This window comes from Nycticebus coucang, chromosome 17 (assembly GCF_027406575.1).
Source record: "Nycticebus coucang isolate mNycCou1 chromosome 17, mNycCou1.pri, whole genome shotgun sequence".
NCBI classification, from domain to species: Eukaryota; Metazoa; Chordata; class Mammalia; order Primates; family Lorisidae; genus Nycticebus; species Nycticebus coucang.
This window is the reverse complement of record NC_069796.1, coordinates 4,264,557-4,277,400: the sequence shown is the minus strand read 5'-3', so window position 1 is coordinate 4,277,400 and position 12,844 is coordinate 4,264,557. Positions and strand designations below refer to the sequence as shown.

At 42.7% G+C, this 12,844-nt stretch overlaps 1 protein-coding gene across 2 annotated transcripts in view; it reads left to right on the top strand.

The window, feature by feature from the left end:
* The window catches only part of NUDT12 (nudix hydrolase 12), a 52,485-nt gene that overhangs the window by 30,425 nt on the left and 9,216 nt on the right, over positions 1 to 12,844 (top strand). Inside the window, exon 2 of one of the 2 annotated variants that reach the window (XM_053567087.1) lies at positions 10,387 to 10,478. In XM_053567087.1, coding sequence (XP_053423062.1) covers positions 10,421 to 10,478 — 58 coding nt within the window. In that variant the 5' untranslated portion in view covers positions 10,387 to 10,420. Of the gene's footprint in view, positions 1 to 10,386; positions 10,479 to 12,844 lie in introns of those variants that run through there. The other variant, XM_053567090.1, reaches the window with a different exon arrangement.

Genomic DNA, 12,844 nt, shown 5'->3' with positions numbered 1-12,844 from the left:
AGATATCTTTGGGTTACTGCTTGGAATTCTAATTTGATCTTATTTGCTATCCAGATTCTTAATTCGATTTCTGACATCTCAGCTATTTGTTTGTGCATGGAATCTTGTGCTGTGTCTGCCCCATTGATCCTTGGGGGAGTTGATCTACTCTGATTATTCATATTGCCAGAGTTTTTCTGTTGATTTTGCCTGATGATTGTTTTTCACTGTTTCCTCTGGCCATCCACAAAGTTGGGGAGGTGTCTCTCCAAGATTAGACCCCAACGGGATTACTCTACTGTTGCTGGGTCTTTGTGGGGAGTGACCCTATGTAGTTCCTCTGGGGCTGCCCCAGCCAGGGGAGTTCCGGTTGTGGAAGCAGCTCCGGAGTGTGACACACCCGGATCCAACAACAGGGAGGGAGGTGGTGTGCACAATTCTGGGAGTGCCTGGCACCCAGTGACTTTGGCACAGAGAGCCCAAGGCTCCAGCCATCCCTGGCCAGGAGAAGGGCTCTGTGCAGAGGCAGGGAGGCCTCCGGAGGGCACGTGGCTACCAGAGTCCCTGGCCAGACGAGCAGGCCGGTGTGGAGTCAGGGAGAGTACAGGAGGGAGGAGGCGGGGTTGCACAGCTTCCACCATTCCTGGTCAGGGCATACAGAGGCCCGGTGGGCATGGGTTGCGGGTTGGGGATGGTGGTGCCGCTCTTATGGAGGTCTTGGTGGCACCAAGCCCAGGAGTTTGAGGTTGCTATGAGTTGTGATGCCACAGCACTCTACCCAGGGCAACAGCCCGAGGCTCCAGTGTGCCAAAACCAGTCTCACTCTGCCCCTGAGGATTAAGGCTGTAAGGCAGCTCAGTCCCCGACTTTAGGCTGCTCAGTCACTAAGTTACTAGCTCCTGTCCGATCCTTGCTCTGCGACCCTGAGGGTGGAGCTTGCCAGGGCAGTTCTCTCACAATGGCTCCCTGCGGCCCATAGCTGAACACGATTAGCTCCATCCGGCTCAGTGGTTCAGTCTGGGGCCCGAGACAATGCCCAAAGTTCTCCACACTCCTGCATAAGCTCTCCCCAAGGGCAGTTCAACTGAATGCCAAGTCCAAAAACACCAAAACAGTTCACAGGTAAGGCCTTTCCGGTTTGCAGTCTCACTGCTGCTTGTTCTTATGGCTGCTGGCGGGATTAGGTTGATCGGACACAAGCAACCACTTGCCAGTTTTCTACTGTTTTTGTCCTCCACTTGGGGTCCAGAAGTCCCTTGCTGATTCCCTGTATCCTCAAAGAGATGATTATAGGCAGATCCCACCAGCCAGAGATGCCTGGAGTCTTATCTCCCCAGACTCACCGTGCCCTGTTGCAGGGAGGCTGTTACTCGGCCACCATCTTGGATTGTCTCCTCTATGCATAATTTCTTATTCCTTCATCATTAGCCAGACTGCAGTTTACACACTTACAACAATGGACAAATAAACAGCACAATCAGAAGTTTAAGTTATATAAAAATGGAGTCAGTGGAAAATATCAAGCCTAAGATATTTAAAAATAAATGCCTTTTTATTTCTGTCAAAAGCGTGTACTGGTTTGGATTCAGCCACAGAAATTTATTAAGTTTCATGAATTAGTAGTGACTTTAGTGACTTAGTGAATAGAAAGTGTAGGGCAGCGCTTATGGCTCAATGGAGTAGGGCGCTGGCCCCATATGCTGAAGGTAGCAGGTTCAAACCCAGCCCTGGCCAAAAAATAAAAAATAAAAATAAATAAATAAATATATATATGTAGTGATTTTAAAATTATTCAAGAATTCTCCTGCAATCTTTTGATTGAAGCCTCTTTGAAGCCCTTATGTTTTGTTTACATTAATATTCTTATCAAATTATTTTTAAAAGCTAACGCAAATAATTTCAAGGTAACCCATGTTACCTTGAATTATGAATTCTAAATAAGTAATGAGGTTTAATCTTGCCCAAATTACCGTAAATATTGCAAAAAATAATTGGCTGTTAATAATAATAAATATATAATCATGATAACATTGCCAATGAAACATTTCAAAGGACATGTTTATTATTTTCTTCTGAATGACTTGAAGAGGAGAATTGACTTAAAGCTATTTCTTAGGCCATGCTGAGCAAGGCAGATGGTAGCAGGCAAGAAGTAGTTTAAATACTTGAATCTTTCTTACCCTTTAGAGTACAGAAGTGTGGTTCTACTTCGGTTTTCCTTGCTTCTTGTCTGAAAGGAGTGATGGTGTTGGCAGGGTTTTGCTTTGAGCAGTCCACACTCATTGGTGTCAGCAAAATTGATGAGATCTGCCCCTGGGGAATGATACAACTTCGCTGAAAGGCTCACAGGAATTTTATGTTTTGGAGAAACTACATACAGAGATTTTTGTATGAAGATAGAGACACAGTTTATTCAAATGCTAGTTCAAACTGAGGTTTAAGGTTGACTATTTCAACATTAAGAGGATGTCATTTAAATCCAGAACGAGCTGATAATTCAGCAATTATTAAGTCTTCGGAGAAGCGTAGCTCTTTTGTAACATGGGTATTGGAGTAATGTGGCTCCCCTTCAATAAGCAAAAAAAGAGGCAGCGTTCTTTTCTTTTTTATAAAACTCAAAGGTATTATTCATTTTAATTAATAGGTAGGGAAAGTCTTGAGCAGGAAAGACGTCCTCCCTGACATGTATTCAATTAGCCTTTGGTACCTATTCTTCTCATAACTTTTACAAGGTATCTAATGATACGTTTAAGTGCATGTGCGTGCCTCATTTTTCCTCCTTCATCTTAAAGGTAACATACCTTTTCAGTAAACTTTTTATTATTTGCGATACTTACATGTGTTGAAATGAGGTTTATCACCTTTTAACTTATTGCACACAGTAAAATTAGTCAAAAAGAATAAAGTAAAACATCACACGTGACTCAATGAATTTTGGAAATGTATTTCTCAAGAGAGATGCTGGAATTCCCTGTGCTAGTCAAGGTCAGTCAGAGGGAAACTCTAACTATGGGTTGCTCACATGGAGCAAGTAAAAAAAAAAAAAGATTTAGAAGACCCGGAGTTCTAACTGCAGTGGAATAGGCTACTCCTCTTCCTGCAGTGATACTTAACACATGCATCGTTCTGTCCATGGGATTAGCTAAAATTTCACTCCTAATATTCTAAAGCCAGAGAGGAAATAAAGCAAAGCAAAATAAATACTATCACAAAAACAGCACACAGAATCTGCTGAGTCTTCCAAAGCAAGGGACACATGCCACTGATTGAAATCAACGTGGTTTGCGGTGCTACAAAATAGAGGTGTTTCCTTTCTGTTATTCAGTTATTTTTGTTTCAATATGTATTCAAGGTAACCCAAGATTTCACCTACAATATTGCTTAACATGAAGCTAATGCAAAAAAATGAATAGAAACAGCACAGATATTCCACGGATATAATAAAAATCATGAAGGTTGTATACAAATGACTGTGGTCGGTCAGCAGAAGAGCAAGCTGTATTCCCTCGTTCATGCAACGAACATTTACTCTCTTCCTTCCACATGGAACAGGAACGCATCACAGCATAAGACACCCATAAATCTGTAGCCTTAATATATACCAACAATAACCAAGCCAAAAAAACAGTCAAGGACTCTATTCCTTTCACAGTAGTGCCAAAAAAAGATGAAATATTTAGGAGTATACCTAACAAAGGACATGAAAGATCTCTACAAAGAGAACTATGACACTTTAAGAAAAGAAATAGCTGAAGATGTTAACAAATGGAAAAACACACCATTCTCATGGCTGGGAAGAATCAACATTGTTAAAATGTCTATACTACCCAAAGCAATATGTAATTTTAATGCAATTCCTATTGAAGCTCCATTGTCATACCTTAAAGATCTTGAAAAAATAATACATTGTTTTATATGGAATCAGAAAAAACCTCGAATAGCCAAAACATTACTCAGCAATAAAAACACAGCAGGAGGAATCACACTACCAGACCTGAGACTGTACTATAAATCCATAGTGATCAAAACAGCATGGTACTGGCACAAAAACAGAGAAGTAGATCTCTGGAGCAGAATAGAGAACTAAGAGATGAATCCAGCTACTTACCGTTATTTGATCTTTGACAAGCCAATTAAAAACATTCAGTGTGGAAAAGATTCCCTATTTAACAAATGGTGCTGGGTGAACTGGCTGGCAACCTGTAGAAGACTGAAACTGGACCCACACCTTTCACCATTAACTTAAGATAGACTCTTACTGGATAAAAGATTTGAACTTAAGATATGAAACTATACAAATACTTGAAGAAAGTGCAGGGAAAATTCTTGAAGGAATCAGCCTGGGTGAATATTTTATGAGGATGACTCCCCAGGCAATTGAAGCAGTATCAAAAATAAACTACTGGGACCTGATCAAACTAAAAAGCTTCTGCACAGCCAAGGACACAGTAAGTAAAGCAAGCAGAGAGCCCTCAGAATGGGAGAAAATATTTGCAGGATATATCTCCAATAAAGGTTTAATAACCAGAATCCACAGAGAACTCAAACGTATTAGCAAGAAAAGAACACGTCATCCCATCTCAGGGTGGGCAAGGGACTTGAAGAGAAACTTCTCTAAAGAAGACAGACGCACGATCTACAAACACATGGAAAAAAGCTCATCATCCTTAATCATCAGAGAAATGCAAATCAAAACTACTTTGAGATATCACCTAACCCCAGTAAGAGTAGCCCACATAACAAAATCCCAAAACCAGAGATGTTGGCATGGATTTGGAGAAAAGGGCACACTTCTACACTGCTGGTGGGAATGCACACTAATACGTTCCTTCTGGAAGGACTTTTGGAGAATACTTAGAGGCCTAAAAATAGACCTGCCATTTGATCCTATAATTCCTTTACTAGGTTTATATCCAAAAGACCAAAAATCACAATATAATAAAGACATCTGTACCAGAATGTTTATTGCAGCCCAATTCATATTTGCTAAGTCATGGATGAAGCCGAAGTGCCCATCGACCCACAAATGGACTAGCAAATTGTGGTACATGTATACCATGGAATATTATGCAGCCTTAAAGAAAGATGGAGACTTTACCTCTTTCATGTTTACATGGATGGAGCTGGAACATATTCTTCTTAGCCAAGTATCTCAGGAATGGAAGAAAAAGTATCCAATGTACTCAGCCCTACTATGAAGCTAATTTATAGCTTTCACATGAAGGCTATAACCCAACTATAGCACAAAAATATGGGGAAAGGGCCAAGGAAGGGGAAGGGAGTGGGGAGGTTAAGGTGGAGAGAGGGTAATGGGTGGGGCCACACCTACCGTGCATCTTAGAATGGGTACAGACGAAACTTACTAAATGCAGAATACAAATGTCTACATACAATAACTAAGAAAATGCCATGAAGGCTACGTTGAACAGTTTGATGAGAATATTTCAGATTCTATTGTACCCCTTGATTTCACTAATGTACACAGCTATGATTTAACAACAACAAAAAAAAAAAGAGCTAGAGGAGGAAAGAGCAAGAGCTCAGGTGGGGCTGGTAAGTGAGGTTCCAGTTAGACCTCCGAGCGGGTATGTCAATTTGGTGGTTGGGTGTTTAACCCAGGACCTCTAGGCTTAGGAAATTATGAGTTCCAGGAGGGAAATTATGATGTTTAGAATCATCTGCGTTGGTGATTTTATGGCCATGGAAACAAGATTTCCTAGGGAGGGAGTTGATGAAGCAGCAAAAGGAACCTGAAGGTGTCAAAGATTAGAAGACTCAGCACAAACGTCTAAGGGGGATGCCAGGGAAACAAGAAAGAGGCAGGACAGTGCGGCCCCATGGAAGGGAAAGGGAGGAACTGAAACCAGAGGGACAGGGCAGCAACTGGCGTCCACTTCTGCGGAGAGTGTGCGTAAGATGACGACAGGGTCAATGCAGATGGGGAAGAGGTGAGAATGAAGTGTTGGTGCTGCAGAATAGCCCTGGGGAAAGATCTGCGGAGAGAAAGTGGAGTCGACTGTGTGGCAGTTAGTAACAGGTGCTACCAGTGTTAGGAGGACAGAAGCAGGTGGGGGTAGGCAGAGTGTTAACATCAGAAAGCAAAGGAGTCTCAGCCAACTTCTATTCCTGTGAGTGCATATCAGGCCCATCATCACGAGTGTGGGAGGAGGAGGGAGCTGGGAGATTGGAGAAGCAACTGTAAAACACCTGTGTTCATGAGGCGACTTACACGTACACGGTATGAAATCATCCTAGGAACGCTTTGAAATGATTATGGTGTCTCCATGTGAAATTAGAGCTTCCAAAGCACCTGTGAGGAAGTGCAACGATATTCTTTTTCCAAGGGTCACTATTTTCACAGCTTTTGGAAAATCAAATATAAAACTTTTTAATGCTGTAAAACTCCCTTCAATGCATCTGCTCTACTGGTGTTCTAAGCACTTTGTGAAAAATTGTTAGGCCCTAAAAGCAGGAGGAGAGGCTGCAGAGAGCATGAAATGATATGGAGGGTCCCTCAGGACACAAAGGGTCACAGAGGCAGGAGCCTGGGGTGCTAAGGACACCTCCCCTCTCCACATATTGCTTAGGACCGGTTCAGACAGCACGGCTGTAGCTGCGCCTTGTTAACAGGCAAATGGCAGAGATGTTTCTGTCCCCAAGTCAAGGCAGAATGGACAGCAGCTGTGCACACTGCCCACAGGACTTGGGCTGGTGACTCCAAGAACTGCCATCAGCTGATTTGGGTGCCACTTATGAAAATACAGAGCAAGGAAGATAACTACTAGGAAAAAATGTGAATACGTTTTATGTTAAGTTCTGTATTTTGCCATCACCAAATTAAATACACAGTAAAGGAAAGGATACGTTTAGAAACACGAGAGACTATTGAAAACATGATTAGGTAGGGAGGGTGCTGCCAATCTGGGCATCTATTCACGCACATTTATTAGGTGCCTGTGGTGTGGCAAGGGCTGTGTCCCACAGTGGGCACATACACAGCATTCCAATTTCTGGGACAAAGACACTTGGTCCATCAGGGCTAATGGGCAGCCTGATGGTGAAATTCACTGGGTGAGATGGGAGGCAATGCCAGGGCACCGCACTGTTGTGTCTGCTCAGAGAGGGCTCACTGGCTTCATTCTACACAGCCCGGGTTCTGTTTGCCAATGTGAGGGAGATACGGGAAACCAGGAGGGTCTGCAGCCCAGTTTTTCACCTACAAAATGAGAGCCTTGGCTAAAATGATTTTGAAAAATCCTAGCTCAAAAGGAATGTGTGGCTTGGCCAGCCTTATCTAAGCACTCGCCCACAGCTCTGATGGGACGCTGTCTCCGCCAGGCCGGCGCTGCCCAGCTGTAATCACCAGTGTGTTCTGACAGTTCCGTTATCTTCACGCTAACAGGAGGGGGAGGATAATAGGTGGCATTTGACTGGAACCGTTTATAACACATTTTGAGCTGTATTTCTTGGAGATTAATCTGTGAGGTAGAATTTATCATTTCTACATGGGAGCGAAGGAAACTCAGCCTGGCAGAAGTTACACAACCTGGGGAGTAAACAGCCATGCCACACGGCAGGCCCAGACCTTTCAAGATGAAGTCCAGAGAGGTCTCTGCTCAGCACAGGGCAGCAGGCTACATTTCGTTGTTAAAACTATGTGAAACTGCAACCAAAAAATAGCCGGGTGTTGTGGCGGGCACCTGTAGTCCCAGCTACTCGGGAGGCTGAGGCAAGAGAATCGCTTAAGCCCAGGAGTTGGAGGTTGCTGTGAGCTGTGTGAGGCCATGGCACTCTACCGAGGGCCATAATGTGAGACTCTGTCTCTACAAAAAAAAAAAAAAAAAAACTATGTGAAACACAGAGAAATAATCAATAACTTGGTCGAGTGCTTTATTTACCTATCTAATTGACATGTTTTAATTCTATATATTTACAGGGCACTTTTTTTTTTTCTGAGGCGGGGTTCACTCTCTTGCCCAGGCTAGAGTACAGTGGCATCATCATAGCTCACTGCAACCTCAAACTCCTGGGCTCAAGGGAGCCTCAGCCTTTAGAGCAGCTGGGACTACAAAGGTTTACCACCACACCTGGCGAATTTTTCTGTTTCAGTAGAGACAAGGTCTTCTCATGTGGCTCAGGCTGGTCTCACATTCCTGGCTCCAAATGACCGTCCTGTCTCAGCCTTCCACAGTCCTAGGATTATAGGCATGAGCCACTGCTCCTGGCCCTGGGGTACAGTTGGATACCTGTCCATGTTGTCTGTGATCCAATCAGGGCAGATGGTCCAATGATCCAATGATCCAATCAGGGCAGATGGCGTAGACATCGCCTCATACATTTATCATTTCCTTATGGTGAAAACATTCAAAAGCCTCTCTTCTAGCTAATTTGCAACATACCATATTTTATTATTAACCATGGTTAATAGAACACTCGAATTCATTCCTCCTGTCCAATTTAACTTTGTACCTGTTGCCCGACCTCTCCGCATCCCCCTTCTGCCCCTCCCAGTCTCTGGGCCCCAGTCTTCCGTCCTCTGCTCCTTATAATACCAACTTTTCTTCCTTTTCTTCCACATACGTGAGGCCACGGGGTATTTCCCTGTATCTGGCTTAATTCCTTTAACATAACATCCTCCAGGTGCACCCAAGTCATCACAGATGTCAAGGTTTTATTCATTTTTATTGCTGAGTAGCATTTTTGGTGCACATCCATATTTTCTGTGTCGATTCGTCCGTTCTTGGACGGTTCATACCTTGACGTGTAAGTGGTGCTGCAGGGATCTCCCCCGCAGGCTGGTCTCATTTCTCTTGGCTGCATACTCAGTGGTGGTATTGCTGGACCCTATGCCAGTTCTATTTTTTGAGGAATGTCTATACCGTTTTTCATAATGGCTGTATGTAATCAAGTGCTTTGGAAGCATTTTTTTTAAATTAGGAAAACCCAATGTGTGTGTAAGACAAGGACAAAGATACTAAAGTATGTGTTTGTAACCCTCTACCAGCCACGCCCCTCCTTGGCCTTCTAAGAAGAAGGAATTGTTGCTCACCTTGTGGGCCGCGGGCGCTGGGCTGTGCTAACTGGGAGACAGAAGGGGTAACTAGAAGACACCAAAAGTGTCGATTGCTCTGTCTGGCCTGAGGAAAAAGAACTTGCAGAAAATTATGAGACTTCGAGAGTCTATGGAATAGACTCAATAGATATAATCTGGGTGATCTGGGGGGAGAGCTGAGTTAAGGAGAATTTAAGTAAATTTTTGACAAGACTGGCCGTAAAACAGCCCCACTTTACACATAACACAAATAAAAGTCAATCTCCTCAGCAGAGATGTCCAAAGGTAAAACCTCCCCAAATATGCTCAAAACAAACTGCTTCTGTGGGAAGCTCCCCTCCATGCATTTTTGCAGACAGCTCCACTCTTTTGAAGTAAAGAATAAGGCTTGATGCCGAGCACAGCTGGCATCAGCTTGAGCCATCGCCGGGGAACTCAGGAGGCTGCTGTCCCACAAATGCCTCCTGCAACACTGTGCAGGCAGCCTCAAAGGGACTATCACCCTTTATTTCACAATTAAGGTAAAGAATTGAGCCTTTTACAAAGAATTGCAGACTCCACCCGGGTGCGTATTCAATCTTGTAATATTTAAGTATTCAATACACTATATATATATATATATATATATATAAAATGATAGTATAAGGAAGGCAAATCATTGGCCTACCCCACTTCATTTAGCAGGACAACAAACTTAGTAATATTAAATTTAGGCCAACTTCACAAAAACTGGGCATTTCCATTAAGATAGGAAAAATGAGGGCGGCGCCTGTGGCTCAGTCGATAGGGCGCCGGCCCCATATACCGAGGGTGGCGGGTTCAAACCCGGCCCGGCCCGGCCAAACTGCAACCAAAAAATAGCTGGGCGTTGTGGCGGGTGTGGCGGGTGCCTCCCGAGTCCCAGCTACTCGGGAGGCTGAGGCAAGAGAATCGCTTAAGCCCAAGAGTTGGAGGTTGCTGTGAGCTGTGTGAGGCCACGGCACTCTACCGAGGGCCATAAAGTGAGACTCTGTCTCTACAAAAAAAAAAAAAAAAAAAAAAGCAAAAAAAAAAGATAGGAAAAATGAAATATAAAATAATCAATTAAATAATATGGTTTTACAACTTACCTCCTAAATGTCTACAAATATGGTCTTGTGTGTGTGCACATGGCACACTGCAATGCATCAAAGAGCTGAAATGAAACTGAACAGAAAAAAATATATAATTATGATAATAAGATGAATTTAAAGGAAAATAATAGGGGGGTATCAGAGAAAGACACTACGCTATCAAGTTGGCAAATGAGTCAAGTTACTAATTTTTTCAAACCTAACCTGAGGGTAAAATAATTTCAAATTTGATATTTTCAAAAGGGCAGTGAAAACTGAAGATCCACAGCTCCCCAAAATGAAAAGGAAAAGAAGAAAATCCTATAGAAAATGGAGCCTCTTGAAGACCAGAGTGTGTAAGTGCAACTCTAAGATTTTCCATGTACTTATGACATGAACCACCCGGCTTGTGCACTGTGTTCTTTATAACTGGAGTGTTTATAAGACAAGGAAGAAAAATACCTATAAATATTATAAAATGATTTTGACGTCTCACCTATTATTATTTATACACGTCTGCATTATTGATATGCATTTTATTTTTTTGACAATGGTTACACATAGACATTTTATTATGGGAAAAGGATACAACACAGCATCTGCATTAAGACAAGGACATGCATCTCAGGAGAAAGTCGTCTCCCAGCAAGGGGTCAGGAGAGACTGGGTTAAAGCTCAGTTGTCCTCCCTCTGCAAGGCCATGGCAGGATGTTCCTGCTGCCTCAGGTCAGGAGAATGGATGGCTGTAGAATGGATGGTGGGCCTGGTCGTGGTCTGTGAGCCACTGTTTGCTGACTTTTAAGAGACCTGAGCCTGGTCACCAGAGACAGATGTGGGGGCCTGGAATCACCTCGCCAGCAGCCTGTGGAGGAGGACTCTCGGGGAGGAGTGGTTGTAAGTGAGCAGTAAGCCCGTGGGATCCTGAGATCTGTCCAATTCCCAGGGCTGCTTGTATCCCAGGAGACAGATACTGGTGTCACCTGAGGGAGCAGCAGGCATGGGGAAGAGAAAAGATGAGAGGGTGGCTGGGCAGCAGGGTCTGGGAGAGGCCTGTGCACTAGTGATGTGCATTTTAAAAATAACAATTTAAATTAAAAATGTACTTGTTTAGACTCGAGCTATGAAGATCCCTTCTTTGAATCTGTTATGATTGATATCACTGTTTCTGAGTATTGTCTCAAAACTGATATAACAGTTATATCACTGTTTGAAGGACCTATTTAAAATGTCTATGTGTAACCATTGTCAACCATTGTCTGATATAACTTTGATTGATTATATAACTATCTAAATTCTGTCTTCCTTCTTGCAGAAATTGAAGTGTAGTGGAACTAAAAAATGTGAAATTCTGAAATTGAAAGGGGGTATATACTGGTATGAGGGTGTTATTTTAAGAATAAATTTTAATCTCCAGTTAGGAAAGGCAGTCAACCCGTCTATGTCCGTGATCTATTTGGCACCTGGTAACAGTGTCCCCCAATGTTTCTCCAAGTCCTGGGTCCCATGACTTCTGCATTACAGTTCTCAGATTGTCACCAGGCCTACGGGAAACTGTTTCAGAACTTTCCAAGAGAGAAGACCTATGAGAGGGGCAAATGGGAATGGTTAGCCTAAGTAACTAAAGTATTCTTTATATTTTTTGTATTCCTATTGAAGAGAACTTATTTATTTACTCTGTATTTAAGTAGTGATTTAAGAATTTTTAAATTGTAAAAAAAATCAGTATATATAAAAATTGTGTTTAGATTAAGAACTTCGAAAATACAATTATAAATACTCTTGCCCAGTTTTCAGCTTAATGAACTTAGTAAACAATGTCCTTGTGACACCCGGTTCATCAATTTTCAAGTACCATCACTTACTTGTTGCCCATGCTTCTTTTGCTTAACAAATAATTTCTTTCCGATGTAGTTTACAACAGAATTTGAGATGTTTGTGTTTCAGCCACTGTTTTGTTCACAAGCTCTGGTGCCTCGTGTTCATGTTCACAAATCTCTCGTGGTGAAATATTTTAAGATATAAAGTGGAGGAATGCAGGCAGTTCTCAGCCCAAAGCTGGTCCTTAAGTGCACTGGCCTCCATCTATAGAAGGTTTTGTTTGTTTGTTTGTTTGTTTTTTAAGTGTTGAGACAATACTCAGAAATTAGAAGATTTCACAGTGTAGTAAGTCTGCACTGAAGCTCTCTTCTGGAAAACAGGAACACCGGCTGGAGCAGGCGGCCACGGGCTGGAGCAGAGTGGAGAGAATGTGCTTCCAGCCTGCCACACTTGTTTGTATTTCTTGCCACAGGCATTGAGTTTTGAAGCTATTCTCTAAATGCCACAAGGCAAAGGATACTTGAAGGACCTGTTTAAAACTCTGTTTGCAAACCACACCGAGGGCCCTGCACCCAAATCTTCGCCTCTGTCACCATCTCGGAGTTTTATTGAGCTTGACTTAGCCTGTGGTGCAATGCTATGTTCAAATGCCTGTTGTGGCAACTGTTTATCAAAAGTTTTATTTAATATTTAATTGCAAACACTTCTGAAATTTTTTCTTTTCTTTTTTTTTTTTTGATTCAGAGCCTCAAGCTATCACCCTGGGTAGAGTGCTGTGATGTCACAGCTCACAGCATCTTCTAATTCCTGGACTTAAGTGATTCTCCTGCCTCAGCCCCCAAGTAGGTGGGACTACAGGCGCCCGCCACAATGCCTGGCTATTTTCTTTCTTTCTTCTTCTTCT